The sequence below is a fragment of the Panthera leo genome, chromosome B3, assembly GCF_018350215.1.
Source record: "Panthera leo isolate Ple1 chromosome B3, P.leo_Ple1_pat1.1, whole genome shotgun sequence".
Lineage (NCBI taxonomy): Eukaryota > Metazoa > Chordata > Mammalia > Carnivora > Felidae > Panthera > Panthera leo.
Window position 1 is genome coordinate 83,712,343 of NC_056684.1, and position 12,604 is coordinate 83,724,946.

General features: G+C 38.1%; 1 protein-coding gene and 1 long non-coding RNA gene across 3 annotated transcripts in view; one reads left to right on the forward strand and one right to left on the reverse strand.

Moving 5' to 3' along the window:
• LOC122222453 overlaps positions 1–4,983 on the forward strand; it is a 27,416-nt gene extending 22,433 nt beyond the window's left edge. For both annotated transcript variants that reach the window (XR_006203762.1, XR_006203763.1), the window contains exon 5: positions 4,501–4,983. This is a non-coding gene — a long non-coding RNA (uncharacterized LOC122222453). The remainder of the gene's footprint in view (positions 1–4,500) is intronic.
• SNX6 (sorting nexin 6) overlaps positions 1–12,604 on the reverse strand; it is a 60,063-nt gene that overhangs the window by 10,353 nt on the left and 37,106 nt on the right. The window contains exons 9-11 of the mRNA XM_042942956.1: positions 8,817–8,892; positions 6,343–6,382; positions 1,057–1,143 (exon numbers count right to left, since the gene is read on the reverse strand). Of these exons, the coding sequence (XP_042798890.1) occupies positions 1,057–1,143; positions 6,343–6,382; positions 8,817–8,892 (203 nt within the window). The remainder of the gene's footprint in view (positions 1–1,056; positions 1,144–6,342; positions 6,383–8,816; positions 8,893–12,604) is intronic.

Below are 12,604 nucleotides of genomic sequence, written 5' to 3' on the forward strand. Positions count from 1 at the left end.
TTTGGAATATCTGAGCCACTAAGTTTCAGTGCTTTTTTCAGTTGTTTCTGTTAAACATTTTTTGGATAGTAAGAGTTTTAGTCTTGCACATACACAGACTTCCAAAGGAAATTTGGGTTCCCTGGGTGGCTCAGTTGGTTGAGTGATTGACTCTTGATTTTGGCTGAGGTCATGATCTTGCGGTTGGTGGGTTTGAGCCCCAGGTCGGTCTCTGCACTGATAGTGCAGAGCCTGCTGGGATTCTCAGTCTCCCTCTCTCTCTGCCCCTACTCCCCCTCTTCACTCTCAAAAAAAAAAAAGGAAATTTGAGTCGCCTTAAAATAAAACACATTCTGATTTTAGAGCTCATTTACCCCCAAAAGATATATATAGACCAAATTAGGACTCCTTTAGCTACGGGGTTTACTTTTTGTTTTGTAGGCATTTTACCTGAATGACTACACCAAATTCATTAAAAAAAAAAAAAAATTCTAATCTATACTGTATCAGAAGCTTATAGAGGAGACATTATTTTTAGTTATTTTTTAATTTTATTATTATTTTTAATAATTTAAAAAAAAATGTTTATTTTTTGAGAGACAGAGTGAGAGAGCACATGTGTGCACAAGCCGGGAAAGGACAGAGAGAAAGGGAGACACAGAATCCGAGGCAGGTTCCAGGCTCCAAGCTGTCAGCGCAGAGCCTAATGTGGGGCTCGAACTCATGAACCACAAGATCATGACCTGAGCCAAAGCCGGATGCATAACTGACAGAGCCACCCAAGTGCCCCAAGTTTTTATTCTTTTAAATAAGCACTAGGCCCAACACGGGGCATGAAGTCATGACCCCAACATTTAGAGTTGCATGCTCTACCAACTGAGCCAGTCAGGCACCCCAATAGAGGAAACATTTATGTGGGGTTCCCTGACCTACAATTTATAAAAGGAGAAAAAAATTAACACTTGAGAATATAATTTAAAATCAACAAATAATTTTTAATAACCTTAAATCTAACTTCTGAAGAGATGGCTTTTAATAAAACAGTCCTTTTTAAAAAACAGTGAACAGTCAAGTTACCTTAGCAGCTTGAGATTCCCTTAAGTAATATTTTAAAAGGTCAGAAAGTTTGAGGTCCTCATCAGCAGACACTCGTGCTTCTATTTTCTGAAAAAGGGGAAAAAACCAGGCATTTAATTAACACATAGTCTATACCCCACATTTTCTTTCTCAATTACTGTAAAAAAATTAAAGTTATAAATATCTATAGTATCCACTCCTATTTAACCTAAGTTTCCCCACCCTCTCCTTTCTACTAGCCTATTACTTTTCTTCATGATTATGACAAGAAATGAACAGAAAAAAGAAGGAGATCAAATGAAATTAGTGAGTTTATGGAAGGACTCGATATCTGATTCAAGTTCCCAGCTAGACTGTGTTTCAGTACCATCTTTCAGCACTTACATTTTCTCTTGTTACTTCCTTTCAATGATATGTACACATGATTTTAAAGCGTTAGAGGCTGACGATGGTAGGCTAGGTAACAAACCAATCTGCCTACTGAGAACAACCAGAAAATACAGTCAAAACATTACCAAAATGTGCCTGAAGACACCACAGAGTAATAAACAGATGTGGTTAGTTTGAGTTGGGATAAAATGGGAAACAGCCACTTCAGACTAAAAAGATGCAACTCTTCAGTCTGGAGAGACAGAGGATAAAGATGTATTATGTCAACCAAATATAATATAGGGACCTTGTTGGAATCTAAGTCAGATGAACTCCACTGTAAAAAGCCATTTGAGGCAACTGGGAACATGTATATAGCAAGAATTTGGTGACATCAAGGGAAATCATTGATAACTGTATTGACTATATTAAAATTCTTATCTTTTTAAAAAAATGTTTATTTATTTTGAGAATGAGATAGAGGCAGGGAACCTCAAGCAGACTCTGCACTCAGCGCAGAGCCCAACAAAGGACTCGATCCCACGAACCATGAGATCATGACCTGTGCTGAAATCAGGAGTTGGAGGTTTTACTGACTGAGCCACCCAGGTGCCCCTAATTCTTATCTTTAAAAAAAAGACAGATGTGCACAAAGGGCAGAAACAGAATGAATATGGACATTTTGGGGAAAAAGCACTTTAAGCAATGTAGAAAATGTTAACATTCAGGAAATCTGGGTGACCCATGTATAGGAATTCCTTGTACTATTCTCACAATGTTTCTGTGGGTCTGAAATTCCTGTTGAAATAAAGTTACAATTTAAAAACCCTACACATCCAGGGTACCTGGGTGCTCAGTCAGTTAAGCATCCAACTTCGGCTCAGGTCATGATCTCAGTTTGTGAGTTCAAGCCCCACATCCGGCTCTGTGCTGACAGCTCAGTATGGAGCCTACTTTGAATTCTGTGTCTCCCTCTCTCTCTGTTCCTCCCCCACTCATGCTCTGTCTCTCTCTCTCTCCTTCAAAAATAAATAAAAACATTAAAAAAAATTAAAGATAAAAACCCTATACATCCAACAGAATAACTAAAAAAAGACAACAGCAAGTACTGCAAGCTGTGTAGCAACCCCAATGCTCACATTTATTCTGATGGGAATGTAAGTTGGTACAATCACTTTGGGAAACGGTTTGGCACGATCTATGAAAGCTTTTCACATGGATACCGTAAGACCCCTAATTCCCCTCCTGGTTATATATACCGAACAAGTATCTACCTGTTTTCAGCTGAAACTATCTAAGAATGGTCTTAGAAGTACTATTTGTAAAGAGCCACAAACTAGAAACGATCCAAATGCCTACCAACAGTAGGACAAATGAATACATTTAGTCATATTCTTGCCAAGGAAAGGTATATAGCAATGAATGAAGGAATGAAGGAACTATACCTACATGCAACAACATGGATGAATCGGGGCTCCTGGGTGGTTCAGTCAGCTAAGTGTTTGATTCTTCATTTTGGCTCAGATCATGATCTCATGGTTTGTGAGACTGAGCCCCCAGCCGGGCACTGTGCTGGTAGCATGGAGCCTGCTTGGGATTCTTTCTCTCTTCCTCGCTCTCTGCCCCTCCCCCCACTTGTGCACTCGTTCGCGCATACTCTCTCTCTCTCTCTCTCAGTAAATAAACTTAAAACCAAACCAAAAAAACCCCAAAAAACAAAAAATGCAGGGGTGCCTTCGTGGCTCAGTTAAGCATCCGACTCTGGATTTTGGCTCAGGGTTCTCATGGTTCATGAGTTTGAGCTCTGCATGGGGCTCCATGCTGTAGTGTGGAGCCTACTTGGGATTCTCTCTCTCCCTCTCTCTGCTCCTCTCCAGCTCTCTCTTTCAAAGTAAATAAACTGAAAAGAAAAAAAAAAAAGGAAAAGTACTTCTCTCTCTTCTGAAAAAGGAAAAAAAAAAAAAAAACGAACACAGATGAATCTTTTGTATGTAATGCTGAGTAAATGGAACCAGACATAAAAGAATACATAGTGCATGAAGCATTTATATAAAATATGAAAATAAGATTAATCTCTGCTGTTAGAAGCTAAGATAGTGGTTTTCCTTGCAGGAGGTGGTGACTCAGAAAGCAGCTGAAGGGGGGCAGGGCATGCTTTTTTTGTTTTTTAAGTTTACTTATTTTGAGAGAGAGAATCAGCGAGTGTGCATGTGCAGAAGGGGGGAGGGGCAAAATAGAGGGGGTAGAGAGAATCCCAAGCAGGCTTAGCAATGTCATTGTGGAGCCCAATGTGGGGCTCAAACTCATGAACCGTGAGATCATGACCTGAACCAAAATCAAGAGTTGGATGCTTAACCGACTGAGCCACCCAGGTGCCCCTAAATGTTCTATTTCTTGATCTGGGTGTTCATTATATGGGTGTGTTAAATTTGTTAAATTTCACTGAGCTGTATACTTCTCATATATGCTCTTTCCTATATGTAAAATATATTTCAATAAAAAGTTAGCAAAAACCTTGAAGCTTAAGAAACATTCCCTTACAGAGAAATAAACTTATGAACCTAACAATAAATGCACAGACATAAAATATATTCAAAATTGATTTACATAAATTTAGATAAACTGATTTAGATAAATCTAGGTAACATGTTAGATGGAAGTTGGGTGCTTTTAAATTTTTTTTTTTTTTAATGTTTATTTATTTTTGAGACAGAGAGAGACAGAGCATGAATGGGGGGAGGGTCAGAGAGAGAGGGAGATACAGAATCCGAAGCAGGCTCCAGGCTCTGAGCTGTCAGCACAGAGCCCGACGCGGGGCTCGAACTCATGGACCATGAGATCATGACCTGAGCCGAAGTCGGACGCTTAACCGACTAAGCCACCCAGGTGCCCCTAAAGTTGGGTGCTTTTAAATATGGCTCCTCTCTCCTTCCACTAAGAAGGAGTAGGGGTATGTATGTATGTATTCCCTTCCCTTGATTCTGGGCCCTAACATTGCTTGATCAATACAAAAGTGATGCTGTGCCAGTTTCAAGGCCTTAATGAAACTAGCAATTTTCACTTCCCATTTTTCAGGATGCTTGCTTTCAAGCCACCATACTGTGAGGAAGCCTAAGCAGCACCATGGAAAAGCAACATGTAAATGTTACAGCCAATAGCCCCAGCTAAAGTCTCGGTTGGTAGCCAGTATCACCCCCAGACATCTGAGTGAAAGAGCCTTCAGAGGATTCTAGCCCACAGCCTTCATATGTTCCCTGTTGAGGCCCCAGACATCATGGAGTAAAGGCAAGCCACCTCTGTTCTGCCTTTTGTGAATTCGTGACCCAAAGAATTCATTAGCATAATAAAATGGCTGTCGTTTTAAGCTATTGATTTTAGGATGGTTTGTGCCACAGCAATAATAACCAGAACAACACCAAGACACCAAAAGAAATGAAGACTGTGGTGCCTATGGCAACGTGCCATCTAGATCTCCTTCATGAGAAATTGCTTGCTGCAAGGAGCATAGTTTGTTCAGAGTCCCAGCTGCAATCTCTCTAGATCAGAACAATATTCATCCCAAGGTTATGATACATCCTTCCCTCCTTGCCTCAGCTGCACCCAATGACAGAGCACAGGGGCAGTAGCACTAGCCCAGTCTTGCTTATGCAGTACTGCCTCTAATGAGCAACTTTGGCTGAGGACTCCCTTTTGATCTGGACAAAACTTTCTTAAGACTGCGCTATAGTCTGAAACTCCTCCTACCAAGTCCCTCTCCTTTCCCAGGTGTAGACCTGCACTATGGTCTGAAGTCTCTTCATGTCTATCCTGCTCCTCCCTCTTTGTTCTTCCCAATGAATCTCTTGCATGTCTAATCTCATCTTGACATTTACTTCTGCAAAAATACTAACTCATAAAGCTATTCTATGATACTTCCCTATTCTTTTGATGTAAACACACAGGAAACAACTGTATCTTCCTGGAAAATGCTCATTTGTACAAATACCAAAAGTGAAATAATGGGCTTTCGGGACCCTTCACTACAACAACATTTATGTATTTAATGATGGTTTCCTTTGTAAGAAAATAACTCCTTTTCTTTTACTTATCTTCACTATCTATTATTCAATTGACAAAGTCACGTTGAAGTCAGATTTCTACAATGGACTAGCCACTTCCAATCTCAGGTAAGTGCCATTAAACACATAATAAACATTTCATTATTCTCTGAACTTCATCAAAGTGTTTTAATATTGTATCTAAGACTAATCCCTGAAAATCAAGACTACATCAATATTAAAGCATTATTGCTATTTAACCTTTTTTGCAGTTGTGTATTTGCCTCATATTGTTAAACTCACTTTTTTTTTTAAATGTTTATTTTTAAGAGAGAGAGAGCGTGAGCAGGGGAGGGGCAGAGGGAGATGGGGACAGAGGATCCTAAGCGGGCTCTGTGCTGAAAGAAGCCAGCCCACTGTGGGGCTCAAACTCATGAACCCTAAGATCATGACCTAAGCTGAAGTTGGACGCTCAGTTGAGTCACCCAAGGACACAGATATAACTCACTTTTAAACCAGTGTGTCAAGGGGAATCAAAAGCAATGCAATATTGGTAAAACTGTAATAAATCTAAAACTTTCTTCTAGCATACAAAGCCCCAGAAAAAGACCGTTCTTCATAAAAGTAAACCCAGTCTCTATAATGAACATGTTCTCTGATGAAGAATATGAACTTTTACAAATACCAAAAGGCCATAACAACAGCAACAAAAAAAATAAGTTTCCTGAAAAACAACTTACAATTTTCAAATCTAAGTCTGTTTCTTCATCCTTCTGAAGTAGAACTCATCTTTCTCAACAAAGTTAAACACAATCATAACAGGTTAAACAGTACTGTATGCAATGATTTAGACTCCCAAAGGTTAACTGATAGTACTTACTCTGGTTTTATCAAATAGTTCTGAAACTTTGAGAAAAAACCTGGAAGGGAAAAATATTTCATCAGAAGCCAGCTCTGAAATGATTTTCCAAGTCAAATGTTGAGAGAATATGCCCCCAAACTGTATTAATAATGAACACTGTTATCTCACTACAGTAATATTTGATGGTCTTGTTCAATGCAGACTTCATTTAGTTCAACATCTCTGTACTTCCACCCATATAACAGATAACTTGGAAACTGTTGTTACAGAAAATCTTACCCTTTCAAAGTAACAATCTAAGCCATATATTTATTAATTTCTAACTTTTTAAAATTCAATTTTTTTCCCTAATCTCTATACCCAATGTGGGGCTTGAACTCACAACCGCTGGATCAAAAGGTGCATGCTCCACCAACTGAGCCAGCAGGCACCCCTAAGCCATACATACATTTAAACAAAAAAAAATTTTTCCTTACATTCATTAAGTAATATGCCACATAATACTAAATAAAGCCCATGATTTCAAAATTCTTACAGAAGTACAGAACAATCAGATCCAAAGAGACAAAAGGCTGATTTAAAAGGAAAACACTAAGGCTGGAACAGCTCTTGAAGTTATTTGATAGTTATGTTTTAAACACCTTCAAATAGAGCTGCTTTGTTTTAGAAAATAACAGAAATGAGTAAACAATTTGTATCTCAAAATTCATGTTCACTTTTAACTAAATTGCCTATCTCTCAATGGTGATACCAACTAAAAAATATCCCAATGCACAGCTTTTTAAAAGAGTATTCTGTAAAATAGGTAATTACTGGTGACGTTATAACTGGATGAAGGCAAGTACTATTGAAAGCTAAAACACTATTTTATGAACTTTGTTTTACTAAAAAGAACTTGCTTGACAGGTTTATGCCCAGTTACACATGGCAAGGTTGACTTTTTCTTCTTATCGAAGACTTACAAATCCTTTTTTTAAAAATTATGTTTATTCATTTTTGAGAGACAGAGAGAGACAGAGTGTGAGCAGGGGAGGGGCAGACAGAGAGGGAGACACAGAATCCAAAGCGGGCTCCAGGCTCTGGGCTGTCAGCACAGAGCCTGATGTGGGGCTCGAACTCACAGACTGTGAGATCATGAACTGAAGTCAGATGCTTAACCTACTGAGCCACCCAGGCACTCCAAGACTTATGAATTCTTAGGAAAGGTAGCATGTTAATTAATGTAAGCCATATATATATATGCATAGTACCTTGCTTTGCTGAAAAACTTGGATCTTTGGATCTTACAGGTCTACTAAGACAAGATACACTAGAAAAAAGATTCAAGGATGTGGTTTAGAAAAAGGCATAAACTAGGAAAATAGTTTTGCCACTTAAGTTTGAAAAAAAAAAGTTTGGATTATTTTTCAATAAACAGTTGTGTTTAAACAATATTATAGGAACAACTAAAATTAACCATTAATGTGGAAAGCTAACATAAATTAAATAAGGGACAACTGTGTAAGCAAACATTCAGAGAGTATTTCCATACTAACACATACAACAGCTACCCTCTGGTCACCCTAGGACTACCCTGAGATTCACTAAACTTAAAAACTAGAACTAGCCTCTCTAAAAAGTATAAACTGATACCATCATATTTTACTTTAAAAGTCAATTTGGCCTCCAAAGAAATACATACATACATATATATACCGTATATTCTAATTTCAGAACGTTTATTTATAATAAACTTCATCAAAACCTAAGAACATTTTGACATAAGTTCTGTGTCTCTTCCTTACACATACACACACGTCAGCCAATTTTCATCAAATAACACTTTGTAAATGTTAAAATATACATTAAAGTCAATTTTTATTTTTCAGATTTTCTTTTTAAATGTTTATTTTTGAGAGAGAGAGAGCACGTGAACTGGGGAGGGACAGCGAGAGAGGGAGACAGAGGATCCGAAGCAGGCTATGTGCTGATAGTAGAGAGTCCGATGTGGAGCTTGAACCCACGAACCGTGAGATCATGACCTGAGCAGAAGTCGGACACTTAAACTGAGTTCCCTAGGCGCCTCTATTTTTCAGATTTAAGAAATAAGAGAGAAAGAATAGAGGAAAAAATAACATTGATCCAAGTTTATAAAAAAGTTCCTTATTACTGATGTGTTTTGATGAAGATATTCTAAATGCCTGCTGGGTCAGGCATTCTACATGCCCAGGCTGCTAGCAAAATTTTTCTGTTTTATTTAATGTTTTAAAACTTTTTTTTTTAAATGTTTATTTTTGAGAGAGAGACAGAGTGTGAGCAGGGGAGGAGCAGAGAGAGAGGGAGACATAGAATCCAAAGCAGGCTCCAGACTCTGAGCTGTCAGCACAGAGCCCAATGCAGGGCTTGAACTCACAAACCATGAGATCATGACCTGAGCCAAAGTCAGACGCCTAACCAACTGAGCCACCCAGGCGCCCTGTGTTTTATTTAATGTTTTAAATCAGAATCCTTACTTGCATATATCTGTAGAATCCTGAGTTCCTAAAGCATATAGCGAAGAACCAATCCTATTGTAATCATCTGCAGCACCTATGGAAAAGATTGTTAGAATTTCATATATTTGTTCATTGATTCAAAAATACTTATTGAGCATTCACCCGCTAAACAAATGTGTGTACAGTATGAGATATTCCAAGTCTGGTGAAGGAAATGACAATAACTATAATATAATTTGATGGAATATTGTATCAGAATATTCTATCAGAAGTAGGTAAAAACTACTTTGGGAGCAGGGGAAACCTGAGTAAGTTAGGGAAGGATTTATAGACACTACCGAGTGAGTCAGAACTTGCAGGATAAGAAAAATCTTTACCAGACAAAAGAGGGGAGAGCATTCTGGATAAAGGGCAGCGCATGGATACAGGCTAGTAAGACATAAAAGAACACAGTATATTCAGACAGCCTTCTAGAAAGAAGGCACTACAAGGATACAGAGGGGAGTGGAAGGAGTTGAAGATGGAAAAATAAATTAGAGGTATCTTGGAGGGAAAATGGGTTTTTGGATGCCATGATAAAGTTTGGATTTGATCTTATAAGAATGGGTGTTATTAAACATTTAAAAATAACAGTAGTGGTAAAATCAACCACTGCCTGGAATAAAGACTAGAAGTGGAGAGACACAGAAGGCAGAGCAACCAACTAGGACATTTTTGGGTCCAATACTGATTGTTAGGATCAAAGTAGCAAAAATACTGACAGCAGAGAGGAACAACAAGGCTGGAAGATACTGAGGAAACCTAATAGGTAGGATTTACAATTAGGAAATCCTAATAGGTAGGATTACAAACAGGAGACCTGAGGTAGGAAGAAAAATTATGGAGCTTGGGAAGCTAGATGAATGGTGGTAGCACCATTACCCTTAGGTGCTAGGAAGCAAAGTATTCAACTTTAGCACAATACTCTTCCTATTCCTAGCACTCACCCCCGGACAACTTGTTGAAAAAAGATTACTTGTTTCAGAAAAAGGATAGTACAGTGCAATGGTTAAGCTCATGGTCCTGGAACCAAACTCCTTAGAGTCTAATCCCAATTTACCAGCTATATGACCTTGAGTTTATCACTTAACTTGTGAAAGCCTTGCTTTCTTCATCTGGAAATGGGGATAATAATGGTACCAGTCTTATAAAATTACTTGGATTAAGTGAGTTAATCAATGTTACTATATTATCTGGCACACAGTGAATATAGTACTATATAAATGTTTGCTATTATTAATGAAATCCAAGACGTGTACTTTGCATGGAAATTTCCACTTATCCTCAGTAGTATGTTTATAAGGTTTTAGTGTGTTTATTCTTTAACAAAACCATAATCCTTACATTATACTTTATATGTTGTACAAAGTTACATTCAACAGATAAGGCTGAAATTTGGTGACTATTTACTTACTGTTATTCAGAAACAGATCTATTCTGGTATCTTTCATAAAGATACTTTGAATACAAATTTTGGACTCTGAATAGGAACTTCTATATGCGAGACTTTTCACTATTAACCTAAAATTTTAAGTTAAAAAAATCACATAAAGGTTGGTTTATCAAGGCAGGTATCAAAAATGATTTGTGTCCAGTATCACATACAGTAATATTTTATACTTAAAATGACCCTGAAATTATTTATTATTTTTAATATTTAATTTTGAGAGAGAGAGAACGAGCAGGGGAGGGGCAGAGAGTGAGAGGGAGACACAGAATCCAAAGCAGGCTCCAGGCTCTGAGCTGTTAGCACAGAGCCTGACACGGGTCTCGAACCGTGAGATCATGACCTGAGCCAAAGTCGGAGGCTTAACCGACTGAGCCACCGAGGTGCCCCTGAGATTTCTTTTTTTTTTTTTTTTCACATTTATTTATTTTTGAGAGACAGAGAGAGACAGAGCACAAGTGGGGGAGGGGCATAGAGAGAAGGAGACACAGAATCCGAAGCAGGCTCCAGGCTCTGAACTGACAGCACAGAGCCCACACGCGGGGCTCGAACTCACAAACCATGAGATCATGACCTGAGCCGAAGTCGGACACTTAACCAACTGAGCCACCCAGGCGCCCCCTGAGATTATTTTTTAGAGCAAGAAATTCCTGTCTCCTAGTATCTGGCTCTGAGAACACTACCCTTTTCGGCTATTACATCATTATACGATCACAGAAAATAAGCAAACTGCCTTGATTTTATATACATCACAGTGAGGCTGAAAAGCTTAGTTTTTCATAGTCCAGGCTAGTTAAGTTCATGCGTTGTGAAAAAAATTTTTACTTTATAATTTTATAATTATGTAATAATTATAATTTTGTAAAATAGATTCGCCATCATCTCTTCTACAAGTACTGTTCCATTTGGCCAAATAGAATAAATAAGAATTATGTTATCTTAACAGATGACTCTCTACCTTTATAGTTCTTTATGTTTCCATAGCACAAATATATACCTCTATTAAAGGACTGATTACAACACACTGTAATTTTCTGCTTTTCAGATTTCTGCAAAATTTCTGCAAAATTATTAATTCCTGAAGGGCAAAGACTATATTTTCTTCATCTTGAAATTACCAATGCCTAACATATGGTTGGCAAACAGGCCAATGTTTATAAACTATTTTATTTTTTACTTAATTTTACCTATCCTATCCTATCCTATCCTATCCTATCCTATCCTATCCTATCCTATCCTATGCAGGTTCCACGCCCAACATGGGGCTTGAACTCATTATCCTGAGATTAAGAGTCATAGACTCAGGGGTGCCTGGGTGGCTCAGTCAACTGAGTATCACACTCTTGATTTCGGCTCAGGTCAAGCATGGAGTCTGCTTAGAATTCATTCTCTCTCTTAAAAAAACAACAAAAAAAGAGTCGTATGCTCTACTGACAGCCAGCAAGGTGCCCCTGAGCTAAATAACTTTAAAACAATTTTTAAAGTATAGTAGGATTCTATTTTATTTTAATTTTTTAAAGGATTTTATTTTTAAGTAATCTCTTCATTCAATGTGGGGCTCAAACCTACAACCCTGAGATCAAGAGTCACATATTCTACTGACTGAGCCAGCCAGGCACCTCTAATAGGATTCCATTTTAAATAATCGAAAATAAACTTAAGGATACTCCTAATTATTACAACTAACACTAGTATATATACCATTTCATATTTACAAAGTTTTTCTTTCTCGAGGGGGTACAGGCGAGGCCTGTGGGCTCCAGCCTGGTCCAGTTGGTGGAGTATGGGGTTCCCCAGGAAAGCAAACAGGGTACTGCTGGAGCCCCACAGGGTGCACTATGTGACTCTGGGTGTGTAGAGGGAGTAAGTACAGGTCTTGATGGAGGGACAGGGAGAGGACAGACTAGGACAAAGTTTCTCTTAACAGAGGAGTAAAACGTGTGAGATAATTCATCTTAATGTCATTTTATAAACAAGGGAACCAGTATAATACCAATTAATTATGTGACTTGCCCAATGCCCTAGAGCAAATTGGTAATAAATCTAGGAAGGAATTCAAGCTTCCCACACTTTATAGTTCTTAAGTACTGAACAAGCAAATATAAATAACTACTTCCTTAGAAGAAATCTGTAAGTTACAAAAATAGAATAAAATATAAAAATAACTCTTAACCTTCTCCAAAGAATGACACAAGAATAGAAGGTATCAAGCCAGAGACTTTATTTCCTTTCTGTTACAGCATGTAACAGTACTCCAAAACAGAGGTTCTTATTTCTAGGTACCAGCTGAACTGTCTCTATAACAGAGGTTCTCAAACTT